The sequence below is a fragment of the Sminthopsis crassicaudata genome, chromosome 1, assembly GCF_048593235.1.
Source record: "Sminthopsis crassicaudata isolate SCR6 chromosome 1, ASM4859323v1, whole genome shotgun sequence".
NCBI classification, from domain to species: Eukaryota; Metazoa; Chordata; class Mammalia; order Dasyuromorphia; family Dasyuridae; genus Sminthopsis; species Sminthopsis crassicaudata.
This window is the reverse complement of record NC_133617.1, coordinates 503,851,323-503,866,908: the sequence shown is the minus strand read 5'-3', so window position 1 is coordinate 503,866,908 and position 15,586 is coordinate 503,851,323. Positions and strand designations below refer to the sequence as shown.

General features: G+C 31.8%; 1 protein-coding gene across 7 annotated transcripts in view; it reads left to right on the top strand.

The window, feature by feature from the left end:
• DMXL1 (Dmx like 1) overlaps positions 1 to 15,586 on the top strand; it is a 140,481-nt gene that overhangs the window by 66,186 nt on the left and 58,709 nt on the right. For 4 of the 7 annotated variants that reach the window (XM_074281528.1, XM_074281527.1, XM_074281526.1 and 1 more), the window contains exons 25-29: positions 4,939 to 5,130; positions 5,634 to 5,710; positions 6,397 to 6,524; positions 7,151 to 7,399; positions 7,784 to 7,897. In XM_074281528.1, the coding sequence (XP_074137629.1) occupies positions 4,939 to 5,130; positions 5,634 to 5,710; positions 6,397 to 6,524; positions 7,151 to 7,399; positions 7,784 to 7,897 (760 nt within the window). The remainder of the gene's footprint in view (positions 1 to 4,938; positions 5,131 to 5,633; positions 5,711 to 6,396; positions 6,525 to 7,150; positions 7,400 to 7,783; positions 7,898 to 15,586) is intronic. The other 3 variants (XM_074281529.1, XM_074281531.1, XM_074281530.1) reach the window with 1 other exon arrangement.

Here is a 15,586-nt window from a genome sequence, read left to right as displayed (position 1 = left end):
CCAGAGGAGTGTGTTGTCTCTAGAACCTAAGGAAAGAGAGTATATAGTAAGAGGCAACTGTATCAAAAGCTCCAGAGAAGTTAAGGAGGAAAAAGAAATAATTTAAAGAGCTATTTCATTTGATGATTAGAAAGTCATTTGGGAAGAAAGAAGGCTTTGAGAACTAATGGTCTGAGCCAAGAGTAAGTGATGAGAAAGTGGAAGCTTAATATAGAATCTCTTCCCCTCCCCTCAAAAAAATTTCAAGTGAATAAGAGGAGAAAGATGGGACATTAACTGAATGAAATAGCAAAACAAATGATTTATTTAGGTGGGAGACTCTGACATGTTTATAATCAGATGTGAGAAAGTGATGCTTGATCTTGGTTGGATGTTTCTTTAATTATCCTTTGAGATGCCTGTATAGCCAATAATAAACTAATAATTTCTTTTTCTTTTGGTGAAAATTACCAGCTTGATTTATTAAGAAAGTACTTGGAAAACATTTTCATTTTAAAATTTCAGCAAAGCTGAAAGGAACAGAAAACTTAAAGTATTCTGTGAATTAGATGGATTAAACATGTACTTGATTTTAGTACTTTTACATGTAGCTAGATGAATAATTGTATCCTAATGTGTTTATTAATACCTCAGCATCGAGCTGAAGAGAGGCCTTGGTCTTCAGCTTTGTTACTATAGTTCAGCAATATTTATCAAATGCTTACTACATGCTGGGGCATGAATACAACTAGAAAAAATTAGTCTCAGCTCTCAAGAAGCACATAGTCTGTTAGGGAGGATATACTATCTATTAAAGTATAATACAAGAGGAGATGGGAACAAAGAAAGAAGCCAAGCAAATAAAATTATTTTCTGAGTTGAGAAACTATCTAATCTAACTCATACTCAAAAAGAATTTTCTGTATAACATTAAGCAATGATTGTTCATTCAACCTTTGCTTAATGATCACCAGTGAGCAGAAATCAATGTAATACTGAGAACTGAGTATAATATTTAAGAAATGATCTGAGGAGGTCATAGTACATTGTAACTCATACCTAAATAATTTTTTCGTGTCAAAATTTTCATTGACTTTTTCAGCTGTTCTATCACACCTATTGGCTTGAGTTTACAATCCATGAAAAATCCCTGATCTTTTCCAGACAATTGTTCTCTAGCCATACTTTTTTCATCTTTTTTAACAAATTCAGTAGTAGTTTATTTTTCCAATTACATGTGAAGATAGTTTTCAACATTCATTTTTGTAAGATTTTGAATTCCACATTTTTTCCCCCCTAACTTCTTTACATCCCTCTTCCCCAAGACAGCAAGTAATCTGGTATAGGTTACACATACACAATTATTTTAAGCATATTTCCATGAGTCATGATGTGAAAGAAAAATCAGAACAAAATGGAAAAACCATAAGAAAGAAAGCAAAAAAAAATGAAAATAATATGCTTTAATCAACATTTAGTATCCATAATTCTCTTTCGTGATGCGGATGGCATTTTCCATCCCAAGGCTATTGGAATTGTCTTAGATTCATGTAACAAATTTTTTTGAACCTAAATGTAAGACTCTTAAAACTTACCTTAATAAAATCAGACTGACATTCTAGTCTATTAGTATCATTTTTGAGGCTGACTCTTGTTATCCGGTCTTTTAGTAATTCTCCTCAACTTTGTGTCATCTGCAAATCTGACAAATGTGCCATCTTTGATTTTATTCAGATCACTGATAAGTATGTTAAATAACATATGCCAAGTACATATTACTGGGAAATTCCAGTGAAGACTCCCTTTAAATTGACAACTGCCATCAAAGCATTGACTAAACTTTGAGTCCGTTGTTCACGTTTCTTGCTGATCTATCAAAATGTGTTGCTATTTTACCTCTTATTGCTTCATTTTTTTTTTTTTTTCTTTTGGAGGCAGTTGGAATTAAGTCACTTGCTTAAGGTCACATAACTAATATCTGAGGCTAGATTTGAATTGAAGTCCTCCTGGTACCAGAATCAGTGCTCCATTCACTGCCTTTTTTTTCATAAGAATAACACAAATGTTTCATTTTATTCTTGTTTAAAATCTAGATAAACTACCTGATTCTCCCAATATAAATACCTTTTGATTGTTTTAATTGGAGTATTAGAGCTGCTTCAATATTAGGAAAACTATCAACATAATTGAAGAGATAAATAAGAAAATAGAAATCATTATCATTTCAAAAGGCTTTTGACAAAATATAGAACCTATTTCTGTTAAATATATTAAACAGCATAGGAATAAAGGGATCTTTCCATAAAATTATTGTTTCTATCTAAAAGCAGCAGTCAGTTTCTGTAGTAGTAATAAGCTAGAATGGGGTGAAGCAAGATTGCCCATTATCATCATTATTCAGTATTATACTAGAAATGTTAGCAATAAGAAAAAAAATTAAAAGAATTAAAATAGGCAACAAGGAAACAAAATTATTACTCTTTATAGATAAGATGATTCAGAATCCTAGCAAATCAACTGAAAAAATAGTTGAAATAAGTTGAATAAGTAGTTGAAATGACTTTTGTCATTGCAGAATATAAAATAAACTCACACAAATCATCAGCAGGTCTGTATATGACCCACAAAGCCCTGAAGCAAAAAAATGGAAAAATTCCTTTTAAGGTAACTGTAGACAATAGAAAATACTTGGGAGTATATCCACCAAGACAGACAATAGGAACTATATGAATCCAATACAGAATGGAGAAAGAGCTATCAATCTGTCAATCCTTTCCGTGTCTGGGCCGGGTGAGGTTTCCCTTGTTGAAACTTTTCACACAAATAAAGTCAGATCAAACAATTGAAAAAATATGATGGATAGGCCAAGTTAATAAAATAAAAATTACAATTATGCCTAAATTAATTTACTTATTTAGTGCCACATCAATGAAAATATCACAAATTATTTTATTGAGCTAGAAAAAAATAATAACAAAAATATTTGGAATACAAAAGGTCAAGAATGTGAGGGAAATAAATGAAAATAAATGGAAAGAAAGAAAGCCATACCTGATATGAAACTATATTATAAAATTAGCAATCATCAAAACAATTTGGTACTGGCTAAGAAATAGAATGGTATATGAATGGAATAGATAAAATACACAGTAGGAAATGACAATAGTAATCTAGTGTTTGATAAGACCAAAGACCCCAGCTTCTGGGATAAGAATTCACTACTTGACAAAAACTGTTGGGAAAACTGTAAAACAGTACTATAAAAAAGACCTATATCTTATACTGTATACCAGTGGTCCTCACATTTTTTAAATAGGGGGTCAGTTCACTGTCCCTCAGACTGTTGGAGGGCCAGACTATGGTAAAAACAAAAACTCACACTCTGTGTCCGCCCCTCAGCCTACTTGCCATAACCCGGTGGGCCTCATAAACATCCTCAGTAGCCGCATCTGGCCCGCGGGCCTTGGTTTGAGAACCCCTGCCATATACCAAGGTAAAATCAAAATGAGTTCAGGGTTCTAGACATAAAAGGTGATACCTTAAACAAATTAGGAGAGCAATGAAATTATGCACATCCAGTAATGCCACTAGATCTGTATTTCAGAGAGATCATAAAAAAGCAAAAAGGTCTCACACATATACAAATATTAATAGGAGCTTTTTCTGTAGTGTCAAAGTATTAGAAATATTTTGGGGATACCCATCAATTGAGAAATGTTGAACAAGGTGTAGTATATGAATGTCATGGAATCCTGTTCTGCTATAAGAAATAATAAGCAGGCTTATTTCAGAAAAACCTAGAAATCCTTACAATAACTGAAACAGAGTAAAGTGAAAAGAACCAGGAGAACACTATACACAATAACATTGTGCATTTGATTAGTTATGAATGATTAGCTCTCCTCAGCAATACAATGACCCAAGACAATTCTAAAGGACTCATGATGGAAAATGCAATCCACATCTAGAAAAAGAACTGAATTTTAACTAGAGCATAAAGTATTTTTGTTGATTTGCAAAAGATCACAAAAGGCAAACTTACATGAGGAATAGCTAATATGTTGGATAGCAGAATCAAGTTTCAAAAATATATTGATAAATTAGAAAAAAATAGTCCAAAGGAGTAAAAATGACAACAATTTTTATCTTCTTGGCCTAAAAAAATTCAATTGCACAAGCCCAAGCTGAGAACAAAGAAAGACTTAAGGCTTTTTCTTGGTGTAAACTCAGTATGATTCATTAGTATGATATCAGTAAAGCTAAGGTAGTTTATGAGAAGTATATTGCCCCAATCATGGGACATTATTGTCACATATGTTAGACTATTCTGTTATCATTATGTTCATTTCAGAGCACTTCTCTGTCAGTCTAGGCAAAGGAAGATTGTGGAAAGTATAGAAGCAATATCATAAAAGAGTTTATTGGAAAAACTAGGCAATGTCTTGCTTAGAAAGGAAATTGAACAGGAATATATTAGAGCACATCAAATAATATGAAAGATTTTTAGATGAAAAAAGAATTGCAATTTTAAAAAACTTCAGCATTATGGGTAGAAATAAAAATTTTAAATTTCTTTTTAAAGCACAGTTTGGCTCAAATTATATATAAAAAGTGTGAACAATTAAATAAATTTGAACGTGAAATGAGCTTCGATGTATGATATAAGGTCCTCATTAGTGGAAGTATTGATATATCCTATGTATCAGAGATGTTATAGAAAGAATCCTTTTTTTGAGTGGGAGTTTGAACTAAAATAACTGTAAGTTCCATTCTGGATGATAATTCCACTTTGGATCTATGTGTTTAGATACACAGAATTTAATCTATTATTTAGTATGTTATTCCTTCCAGAATTTATTCTAATGAGCCACTACATTTCTTTACTTAGCCTGAAGTAGTATCATAAATTTATAATTGCTTAATTAATTTTCTCTCTTTCTCTCTCTTTTTTTTTTTAAGGAAACATTGGAACCAATTTTTCCTGGCCCTCTGCCAGATCAGACTTCAGTACCTCTTCTCTTTGCATGTACGGCCAGTGCCAAAACAGTAGTTGCCAATCCTTTATTGCATCTTAGCAATTTGACTCATGATATACTACATGCCATAATAAACCTTGATTCACCACCCCATCCTGATACCCAAAACAATAAAGTAAGTTTACTTGGTTTAGGTTTTTGCCTTTAGCCTTTTCTTTTCCTATGTATATAAAAAGATCTAAAAGATGCACTGAACACAATTTTTTCATAACTAATTTTATGTCATTTCAGATGAAGCAAAATATTTTTGAAGTACACCATTATTTTGTTAACACAATTTTATAGGGAAGTAAGGATGTGTTTCTCATAGAAGTAAAGTTTAAATGCTGATGAGATTACTAGGCTGTCCACAAATGCTAATTCATTGATAATATCATATATAGAGTATCATTTTATGGTCATCATATTTATTAATTAGTATCTAGTGATCTTTTGCTTTTTAACAATATTTTGTTTTTATTGGTAATAGGATTGCTTTCTTTCAGCTCTCCTACTTCTATCAGAAGCTACTGGCTATTAAATAATTTTCTTGAATGAACTCTGTTTTACAGAAATAACTATACTGTTTGTTAAAATGAATGTGAAAAAAATAAAATAAATTTAATATATTTTTTTCAGGTATATGTAATGCATACTTTAGCAGCATCCCTTTCTGCTTGTATTTATCAGTGTCTTTGTGGTGGCCATAACTATAAGTAAGTACTTTATTTCTTAATATTTTAAAATACTCTCATTACCCAAGAAAGATTTATTGCACTATACATTTTAAAATTCATGTACAACCAAAGAAAGCAATATTTTAATAAATAATTCTCTCTCAACTTTTTATCCATTAATTGAAGATGGATATTGTCATAAAAGTCAAATAAATTTGAATTGTCAGATCTAAAAAAGAAATATGTGGATAATTGGCATGTATATACTTCTTATTACTCTAAGTTATGTTTTTTTGTTATTGTTTAAGATGTCATGTGTTTTTATTTTTTAGATGGTGGCAAAGACCTTTGCTTTAGTGCTTAGGTTTCTATTACTGAGGGGTATAAACTAAGGGGTTTCTATTATTAATAGGTAGTTGGTAACAAAAATTGAAAGCATAGTTTGGCAACATCAGGTTTGAGAAAACTAGTTCACAGTTACCATAAGCTAACCAGAAATCAGAAACCAATATGGCCTCTAGGAATAGAGCAATTGTCAATAGCATTCTTAAGGAGGGACTGGATCTCTGAGTAGCTATTTCATTTGTCATCTGGATGAGATAGAGACCCCACCTCAAGATACTTAAAATTTTCTGAAACAAAGATAATTAAAGTAAAATATTAATAGTAAAATATTGCATTGGACACTACTAAGAGTAACTACAAATATTATATATTTTTCATAGTTCAGTGCAAACAAATCAGTTTACTGGAATGGCATACCAGACATTGCTGTTTCCTCACCGGCATTCCTTGAAAACAACAAGCTTAGATGAAACAATAACTCCCAATACATCTCCAGCTCAATGGCCAGGTAAAAGTTATTTATTTTAGAGGTTTGGTAATCTATTCAATCTTTTGAACTTTAAAACAAAATTTTACTTCTATCTTTTGTTCTTATGTCACTTTTATGTTCTATACTTATTGTCTCACACTTTTGTAATGCACATTTTTCTCTCTTCTTCTGGGCCAAGCTTGAGCATTATAATCAAATAAAATTTTTAACCTTTCTTGTAATCTTATTCTAAGTGGCAGATTTTTGGCCAGAAATCCATTTATGAAATATAAAATAATAATTATTAAATAGTACAAGTGTACAGATAATAAAAATTATACAATTATTTAAACATTAGTTTTCCCCTTAATTATTAGGTCAAAATTTAGCAATCAGCAATTTCTCATTCGAATTTTACCATTTTCATAATAGTAATTCAGTTTATTTGGTAGCACCATTGCTACTATCTTCTAAATTACTTTTCATATTAATATTTGGATTTTTTTTTAACTTCTTTGTGTTTGAAGTATTCTAATGCATGTAATAGAAGAATGATCTTCCTGAGACTGTATTCATACAGGACTGATTTTCTTAATTGTTTAGAGCTTTGACATTTGACTAAAAGCATCTTATTTTTAAGTTATTCTTTTTTGTTTTTTGTGCAGGAATTACTACTCTTATTCGTCTGTTGAATTCTGCTGGGGAGGAAGCTCAATCGGGACTTACAGTTTTGCTTTGTGAAATTCTCACAGCAGTGTATCTTAGTCTCTTCATCCATGGTTTGGCAACACATTCTAGTAATGTGTTATTTCGGATTGTGGCCCATCCTCTAAATGAAAAAATGTGGTCTGCTGTATTTGGTGGAGGAGCACATATTTCTAGCAGAGAACAAACAGCATCAAAAGCTGTAACTGGTTAGTTTTTGCTTTCTTCAGTGCTGAGAGATTCTTCCTAATTTAAAACATTTGTGAATTATTCTGATTACTTTTTAAATATAAAAGTATTAAATCTCTAAGTCTACTTAGTCACTGTTTAGAATCTGCTCTGAAGCAAATTCTTTTCATTAAAAGGAACAAGAAGAAAACATTGCATATTAAATGAGGATTTCTTGTGCTATTTTGAGTACCCAGTCTTGTACTGCTATTAGTGTATTTAAGATCTTTTAGGATTAATAATGTAAAAATGTGATTTCCTCATTGTTTGTAAAAAAAGAAATGTTTTAAATAATTTCATGAATTGTAAATATTTGCCTTTTCTTCCACTATTGCAAGTACAGACTTTCTTTTCTCTTTTGGCAGGAAGATACTTTTCTATGCCTAGTCCACACCAAGTAGTAGTGTTCTCCATGGAGTGTGTGGGGTTTTCCAAAGCTCTTACAGCCATCAGTTCTCATAACACTACCAGTCTTTCAGGCAAGATATTAGATTCAGAAATAGGCTTTATAGTTCAGTCTGCTGTATGTTTTGGTGGGAAGGGAGGTGGAGGGAAGGGATATGCTTATGTTGCATTTGGCATTTATAGAAAATAGAATTTTTCAAGAAAATTCCCTGTCAACAAGCCATGATCTTGAGTCTAAAAATCTATTCGCATTTTAATATGACTCTATTTTAATCTGTTTCCAGTTATTATTAAAGTACTCATTTGACTTAAAAGATTATGATTGTGGCAAATCAGAGTATGGCTTGAAATAATCAGAAGTGCATTTAAAATGAGGCTGTTTTTTATATTAGGATATAGATAATAGGATTTTGGATTTCTAAGTGTTTATAATCATTTAAAGTGAATTTTTAACATGGTATTTGGGAAACAATGTTGTAGTTTATTGTAGTAAATGATATACCAACATTTTTTAAACTGAATAATATAAAATTTTAACAGAGTTAAATAGGAAAAAATAAACTTTCTTTTATACATGGCTTTATTTTGGGATTTAGCATTCCATATGTATCCTATTTATAGCATAATAGTTTCCTGTTTCTTAAAACTTTCTACTACTTTAATATTTTGAGAGATTGAAATTTTTAAAATTACCCAATGAACACTTGAAATACATATGTCCTTTGTGGAAAAGAAATATAGACTTCTTTAATTATTTGATGAAAGTCAATTTTAAGTACTATCTTAAAGCTAATTGCATTTTTTGAAACCAAACATTTCTGACTTCCATAGGAGAAGGTAAAGTAGGAGAAATGTTGTAGAAATGGTGAGAAAAAATTGTCGTTCATAGTAATTTGGAGAATTTAGGAGTTGTGAAAACAGCCAAAGAATTAGTTTGAAGTATTTCTGAGAGGACTTCAAGAGAGGAGTTCAAGCTAGAGAGAAAAGTCTGAGAAATAAGTTAAAGAGCAATAGAAAACTTAATTTTAAGTAGGCCAAAAGTTCTAAAGAAAGAGGGGCAAAATTAGTTCAATCTCAGGTGAGTGAGAGCAGGAAAATGAAGCCAATTATTGCTGTCAAAGTAGATAGAGTATGCTAGTCACAGAAGAAGTGAGGCAAATGACAATTAGTGAGGTTTAAATCCACAACAGTACTTCTCAAAAGAGTTGACATTTACAAGAAAGATAAAAGATCCAGCTTCACTTCCAAGTGTGGAGAGCTGGGAAAATTTTGTAGTCAATTTACATTCTGTGTATATGTATTTGTATTTGTACATATTTGTATCTATATATGTATTATAATTGTATTTCTGCAATAGTCAAATGTCTGCTTTCTATGCTCAAAGTATAGGCAATTAGTTCACAAGCATTTGTAATATATTACCACATATTATGAATTGATTATATACAAGTATTAGCTAATCCAAAGCATTTACTATGAACTATCTACTAAAAAATCAAGGCAAAAACCAGTCCTGAGCTCTCAAGGAGCTCAGAGGAATTGAGATTGTCTTTCTGCTCTGCATATTATCTGAAACAATGTATTGTTCCTTAATGACAAATTTTGATGTGGAAACAAAGGACAAGGAAATGAACTAGTATTGTTCATGATGGCAAAGCAGGCTGTTAGTTGAAATAAGCAGAATTGCATTTCAAATGAGGTTGATCTGCTTCAAGAAGTTTGAGTGTTGAAGGATGTGAAACAGGTGAAAATGGAAGAAGAATCACTTATTACTTGGAGCTAAGATAAACAAATTTGAGGTTTCTGAAAAGGAGAAATCTAGACACTTAATCCTGATGATGATGACTCATTGTGATGCTCAGATAATAATATTGAGAATTTTCCCATCTTAGAATATACATGAAAGGTATGACAGAGAAATTCCTCATGTTTACTGATGATTAATACAGGTACAAATGATATATAAAAGGAACCTAGAAAGCATTACTAAGGAGTAAGAAATGTTATGCAAATTAAGAAATTAGAGGCATAACAGATGTTTTCATTGCTTCTGCTATGAAAAGCAAGGCATTGCTTTTCAATTTGGAAGAATTTGGAAGAAAATTTGGGAGGTAAGCAGCTAGAGAAAAAAATGATGGTTGGGAATGGGAATTGGATTTTTTTTTTTCTTCTGAGACAATTTGGGTTAAGTGACTTGTCTAGGGTCACACAATGTAACATTGTTTTAAAATGTAGGAATGATAGATTTCTGGCAGATAATATAGTACATTTAAGAAAGAATAGAGTATTTTTTCTAGTCTACAGCTCTGATTAAAAGAGCTATGAGTTGAAAAGGAAAGAAGAAATCTACCTAAAGCTTTTTCCACCATACTAGAAACTGTAATGTAAGGAGAAGCAGTTGAGACACTGAAAAACTCACAGGCAACAAAAAGGAACCAATATTAAAAAAAATTCTTGACATCAGATCCTGATACACAAATGTACGAATTATGATTATCTAATAAGAAAAAGAACCTGATTTAACTGGATCCTTATTACGAAGATGACCCAAGGTAGTATTAAATATCACAAAGATGCTATTTAGGGAAGCATAGTATAGAGCATTTCAATTAATATCAACAGATACAGAGTTAGGAATGACATTGTCATAGAATTATAGCAGATAAACAAAAAAGAAAAATAGGAAAAAAGGAAATAGACCCTACGCCTAGTGGCAAATAGAATAGTAATAGTAGACTGCAATTATCTTGGTTCTTTTTCTCTGCCAAAAGCAGAACACTAATAATTTTGTCACAACAATTTCATACTTCAGATTATGGTAGAATTAAGAAGGAAGGATCTGGTTGCTGAGGTAGAAATAATTATTCTGTCTTAGAGGTTTTGATTTTAAAAAAACAGTGAGAACAATGTTACATATATTAAATTTTAAGAGGGCTAATTTCAAAGAATCAGAAAAAGAATGGGTAGTTTTCTCTGGACTAAATGTTATACAGAATTCACTGGAATAGGGAACAAGGTGGGGTAGGATGCAGAGAGAGTTCTGAATGTGAAGTCACAAAGAGAGCTGGGGTTACGGAGGCAGGGGGAGTTGGGGAAAGGTCTGAGAAAGATGAGAATGAGAAAGAAAAAAAGAGTTGTTTAAAGAGGCTAATGTAAATGAATGGACCTTTATATACACTCTGACAACAACACACAATTTTATTTCCCTTCTCTTGGCTATATTTTATTGTACCAATTTGTTTTTACCTTTATTTGACTTAGCAATTACTTTCTTAACTCTTCATATTTATGTCTTCCTTTTGCTTCAAAAAGAAGGCAAGAACCAAAAGGAAGTAATAAATAGGGATGAATTATTCTATATGATCAAGTAGCATGGGAATTCATAAAAGACCTGGCAATTGAAATCATTGTTAACTTTGGAGAAGTGAGTTCATTTGCATAGTAAGGTCAAAAAGCCACATTGTAGAGGGTTTAAAAGAGAAAAATTTATGCAGGCACCTAATAGTGTAGATGGCTTTCTGGAGCTGATTAGGCAAAAATGGAAGGACAGAGAGAAGATGATAGATAGTTAATAGACATAGCAGATTCAAGCAGTCATCTATTTATTTATTTTAAAGATATGGGGGAAAGAAGGATTCAGGTGTATTTATAGGGAACAGAGAAAAAGCCAGTAAATAACAAAGAAGTTTGAAGATAAAAGAGAAGGGAAGAGAACGATACTGCAGCTGATCTTCTGGGAAAGAAGGGAGCGAATTAATAAAGAGTAGTACATGGAGAGGGAGAGATATGATTTGGCAGGAAATCTAAAAAAGAAAGTCTAAAATTGATAATAAAGAGTCAGGAATATTCTTACTGGGCCCAGTGAAGCTACTAAGGAATTGTCTGTGACTATATACATTCTTATATTTACCTGGATATAGATAAGGATTACATTCATCTAGGTGGATAGCATGCTAGGCCTGGAACTTGGCCACTTTAACAGAGATCAGTCTGAAAGAGAAGATAATATTTGAGTAATTTTAGATGAGAAAAAGCAGGGCTCTCAGGAAAAAGGTAATTTTTTCTATGAATTATGAGGGAATATACTCAACAGAGAAGAAAGGGTGTTATGAAAGTCTTATAGATAAATTAAAAAGTTTGGAAAAACATATGTATAAAATGAGAGTAAATAGATTAGGAAGAAATAGAATGATTGCTTCACTGTCATGAGGGCTTAGTAGAAATTAGATAACACAAATTTGTAGTGGACTGAATCAGTACAGTTTCATGAATTTCCCTAATTCTCTTCAGTAGTACAATAATAGTAGTGAAGAAATGGCACAAGATTGGTAATAAAGGGACAAGAAATTCAATAATCCAAGAATAGTGAGTTCATTATGTTAGGGAAGAAAAGAGAGTACATATTTGGCTAGGATGAAGGCCTAGGAATAGAACTAAGGAAATGAGGGAATAGGAGTTAAATCACAAATAATCATAAGGGTTTTAAAACACAGGAAAAGGTACAATGATAAAACATTATAATTGGATAGGGAAATTTTGGAGTTGATACACAGTGAAGTCAATGCTATGACTTTCCCTGTATGGACCTTAAGTAGTGTAGTTAGGTTACAACATCTAAGTAGACTGAGACGCTATATTTTTGAAGGATCATCAGTATGTATGCTGATGTCCCCTGGTGTGAAAGTAGAATTTATGAAGAAAAAGATTGTGAGCTAGGCACTGAACTTATTGAAGGAATTGTTAAATAATAAAATTGGGTGATAATGAATATTTGTTTAGTGAGCATCTGAAAGGAAAACAGATTGCTGAATGATGATGATGGAAGGAAAGTCTAAAATTGACCATAGAGAGTCAGGAATATTTTGACTGGCCAATGAGGCTACTAAGGGATTGTCTTTGACTATATACATTGTTATATTTACCTGGATATAGATAAGGATTATTTTCATCCAGGTGAATAGCATGCCGGGCTGGAAACATAAAGATCCATCTTTGTGAACTGGTAGATGCTATTGCTTAGCCATTATCATTGATCTTGGCACGATTGTAGAGATTGAGTCAATTAAAAAAATTGAAGACAGGTAAACTACTTGGATTTAAAAAGTTGAAAAATAATGGATTCTGAAACTTTTATCTTTTTTACTTGAACTCTGGATAACATTCTCATATATTATGAAAAGTTGAATTCAAAACTTAATGAGTAAACTTGGGCTAGTAAAATGAGTTAACATACATAAAAAAGTGTTTTGCAAACCTGAAAAAAAATTGTATAAATTCTAGCTAATAAATCATTTAACCTTTCTGAACTCCAAGCAAGAAACATTTATTATAAAGTATAATTTTTTTTCAATTATCAAACATTTATTTTTTTCCTTTTACAATGTTTTATTCTCTGGAATTTTGATTGGTTATTGTGTTGATTAATGCTTATGATTATATATTTTTATTATTTTTGCTGTGCTGTAATCAACAAACATTTGTTAAATATCTGCCAGATGCCAGGCACTTTTGTAGATACTAGGCATACATAAAATATAAAAGTCTTGATCTCAAGGAGCATATATCTTAAGGAGACAACACATACATATATAAATACATATGAAATATATTCCAAAAAATAAAAATGAAAGGAGATTCTTGGGTGAGGGAGGCTCCAGCAACTTTGAGCTTCGGAAAAAGGTCTGTATGTAGGAAGTGACATCTGAGCTTCTCTCTGAAGGGCTTTTATATTCAAAGTGCAGAGTTGAGGATAGTGCATTCTAAGCACATGGAACATAGTGCAAAGCCATGGAGACAATTGGGTAAGTGGAATTTAGAAGAATATAATGAAAACAATACCAAACTGGAAGTCAAGGAAGAAAGGATGTCATTTGTGCCCATCAAAGTGCTAAGAAAAAATTAAAGAAAGATGAACAGCTCAGTTCCCAGGGAGGTGAGCAGAATGTATTACACATTATAGTGTACTACCTTGATGTGCCATGGGAGATATTCAAAGAAGTAATAGGAATAAGTCACTGAGAATTGAGTGTCTCCCTTTTCTCATATGTGGAGGATCAAAAGAACTTGGCAAACTTGCAATGTTCATTTAAGTTTAAAAATTGAACTTCATAAGCTCACAACGAAGATAGCAATTTGAAAATGATCTGGGAATTATAAGATCAATATAAGTTAGTTCTGTAGATGGCTACTGTGACTTGGCAGGGAAAGTATGAGTAGTCTACTGGAACTCTATCTCAGTCAGATCATATATGGAGTTGTGTGCTGTTCTAAACAGGATGTTGATAAATTAGAGGGGTCAGTTGAGGACATTATTTTCTAAAAGCCCTTGAGTTCATGCCAATGAAGATGTTAAAGGAACTAAGAATATACAGCCTGGGTGTGGTTATAGATATATTATTATATTTATGTATTTGAAGAGTATCTTTTAACTCCAAGAAACAGATCTAGAGGAAATGAGACAAATTTATTCTTACCTTGGAAAATACTTCCAAATAATTAGTTATTTAAAACGAATGTGGTTTGTCTTCTACAGGTAGTTTGCTAAATCCAACTAAGGTTATATGACTATGTCAGACTTAAAGTACAAAAAGGTTGATACTTGTTCAAGTATGTTTCTATGGTTCCTTCCTAATCTGAGAATACGACTCTGTAACAGTGCTTTTAAGATTATTGATTTTCTGAAGACAACAAGCCTGAGACTATACTGAGTATAGTGGAAGTATATTTCAGGGGCTGTTTGGAGTGGAATAATATTCCTGTTTTCTCTTAGTATCTGAAACCTGCTTTTCTATAGTATCGATTTGCTTGGCATTGTTATCTCTTCCTTCAGACCCATACTTTTTGGTATAGTTGAAACAAATAAGAGGGAGGGCATAATTGTTTGCTTTTTAATAGACCAGTGGTTAAGATTGTAAGCCCACACTAATTTCTTTGGTGAATTTAAATATAGTATATTTAGGTATTTGTCCCCTACTGCTATCTAGAAATACTTTTTTTTTTTTTTTTTTTTTTTTTTTTAAGATGATCAAATAAATGTAGGTAGGAAAAAAGGGCTAGTTCTAACTGGATAAAAACAAATGTGTCATTTGGCTAATGATAGATGCCTATTAAAGACAATACCATTGTTGCCAAACCATGGGAGAAAGTGTATGAAAAAAAAAAGAAAATTAGAAGAAGGAAGAAATCAGTGAATGGTGAGAAATAGTTGTGGGATTTGATAGAAGCAGAAAATCAGAAATAGCCACAGAGAGAGAGAGAGAGAGAGAGAGAGAGAGAGAGAGAGAGAGAGAGAGAGAGAACTTTTGTCTTAAAAATATAGGGCAAAGAGATCTTTGAACTTATTTCAGGATCTTACCTATGCCATATTGAGGGCAATTCAATTTTTATAGAGCAGTTCTCTGGGATGTTTTTTATGCCAAAAAGTAATTGTATGTACCTTAGTTGCTTCAGAGGTAGTTTTTTATTGTAGATTAGTACAATAAAATGCAAATTGAGAAATCAAGATAATCACAAAAGCATTGCCTTATATACTGATTATACTTCTCCACAATGGCAGTGCCCTTTATAAATATTGCTATATAAGTTTAATATAATATTAAGTTTGGTATCCAGATAATTGACTTTTTTAGAGCATTACATGACCTCACCACACTTAGATACCACTCATGTTTATGGATTTTAAAATACAAAAAAAAAATCTGTTTTTAATCCTGAAGTTATGGATGTCTCTTTTCAAATAATCGGAAGACATATCAAAAAGTTAT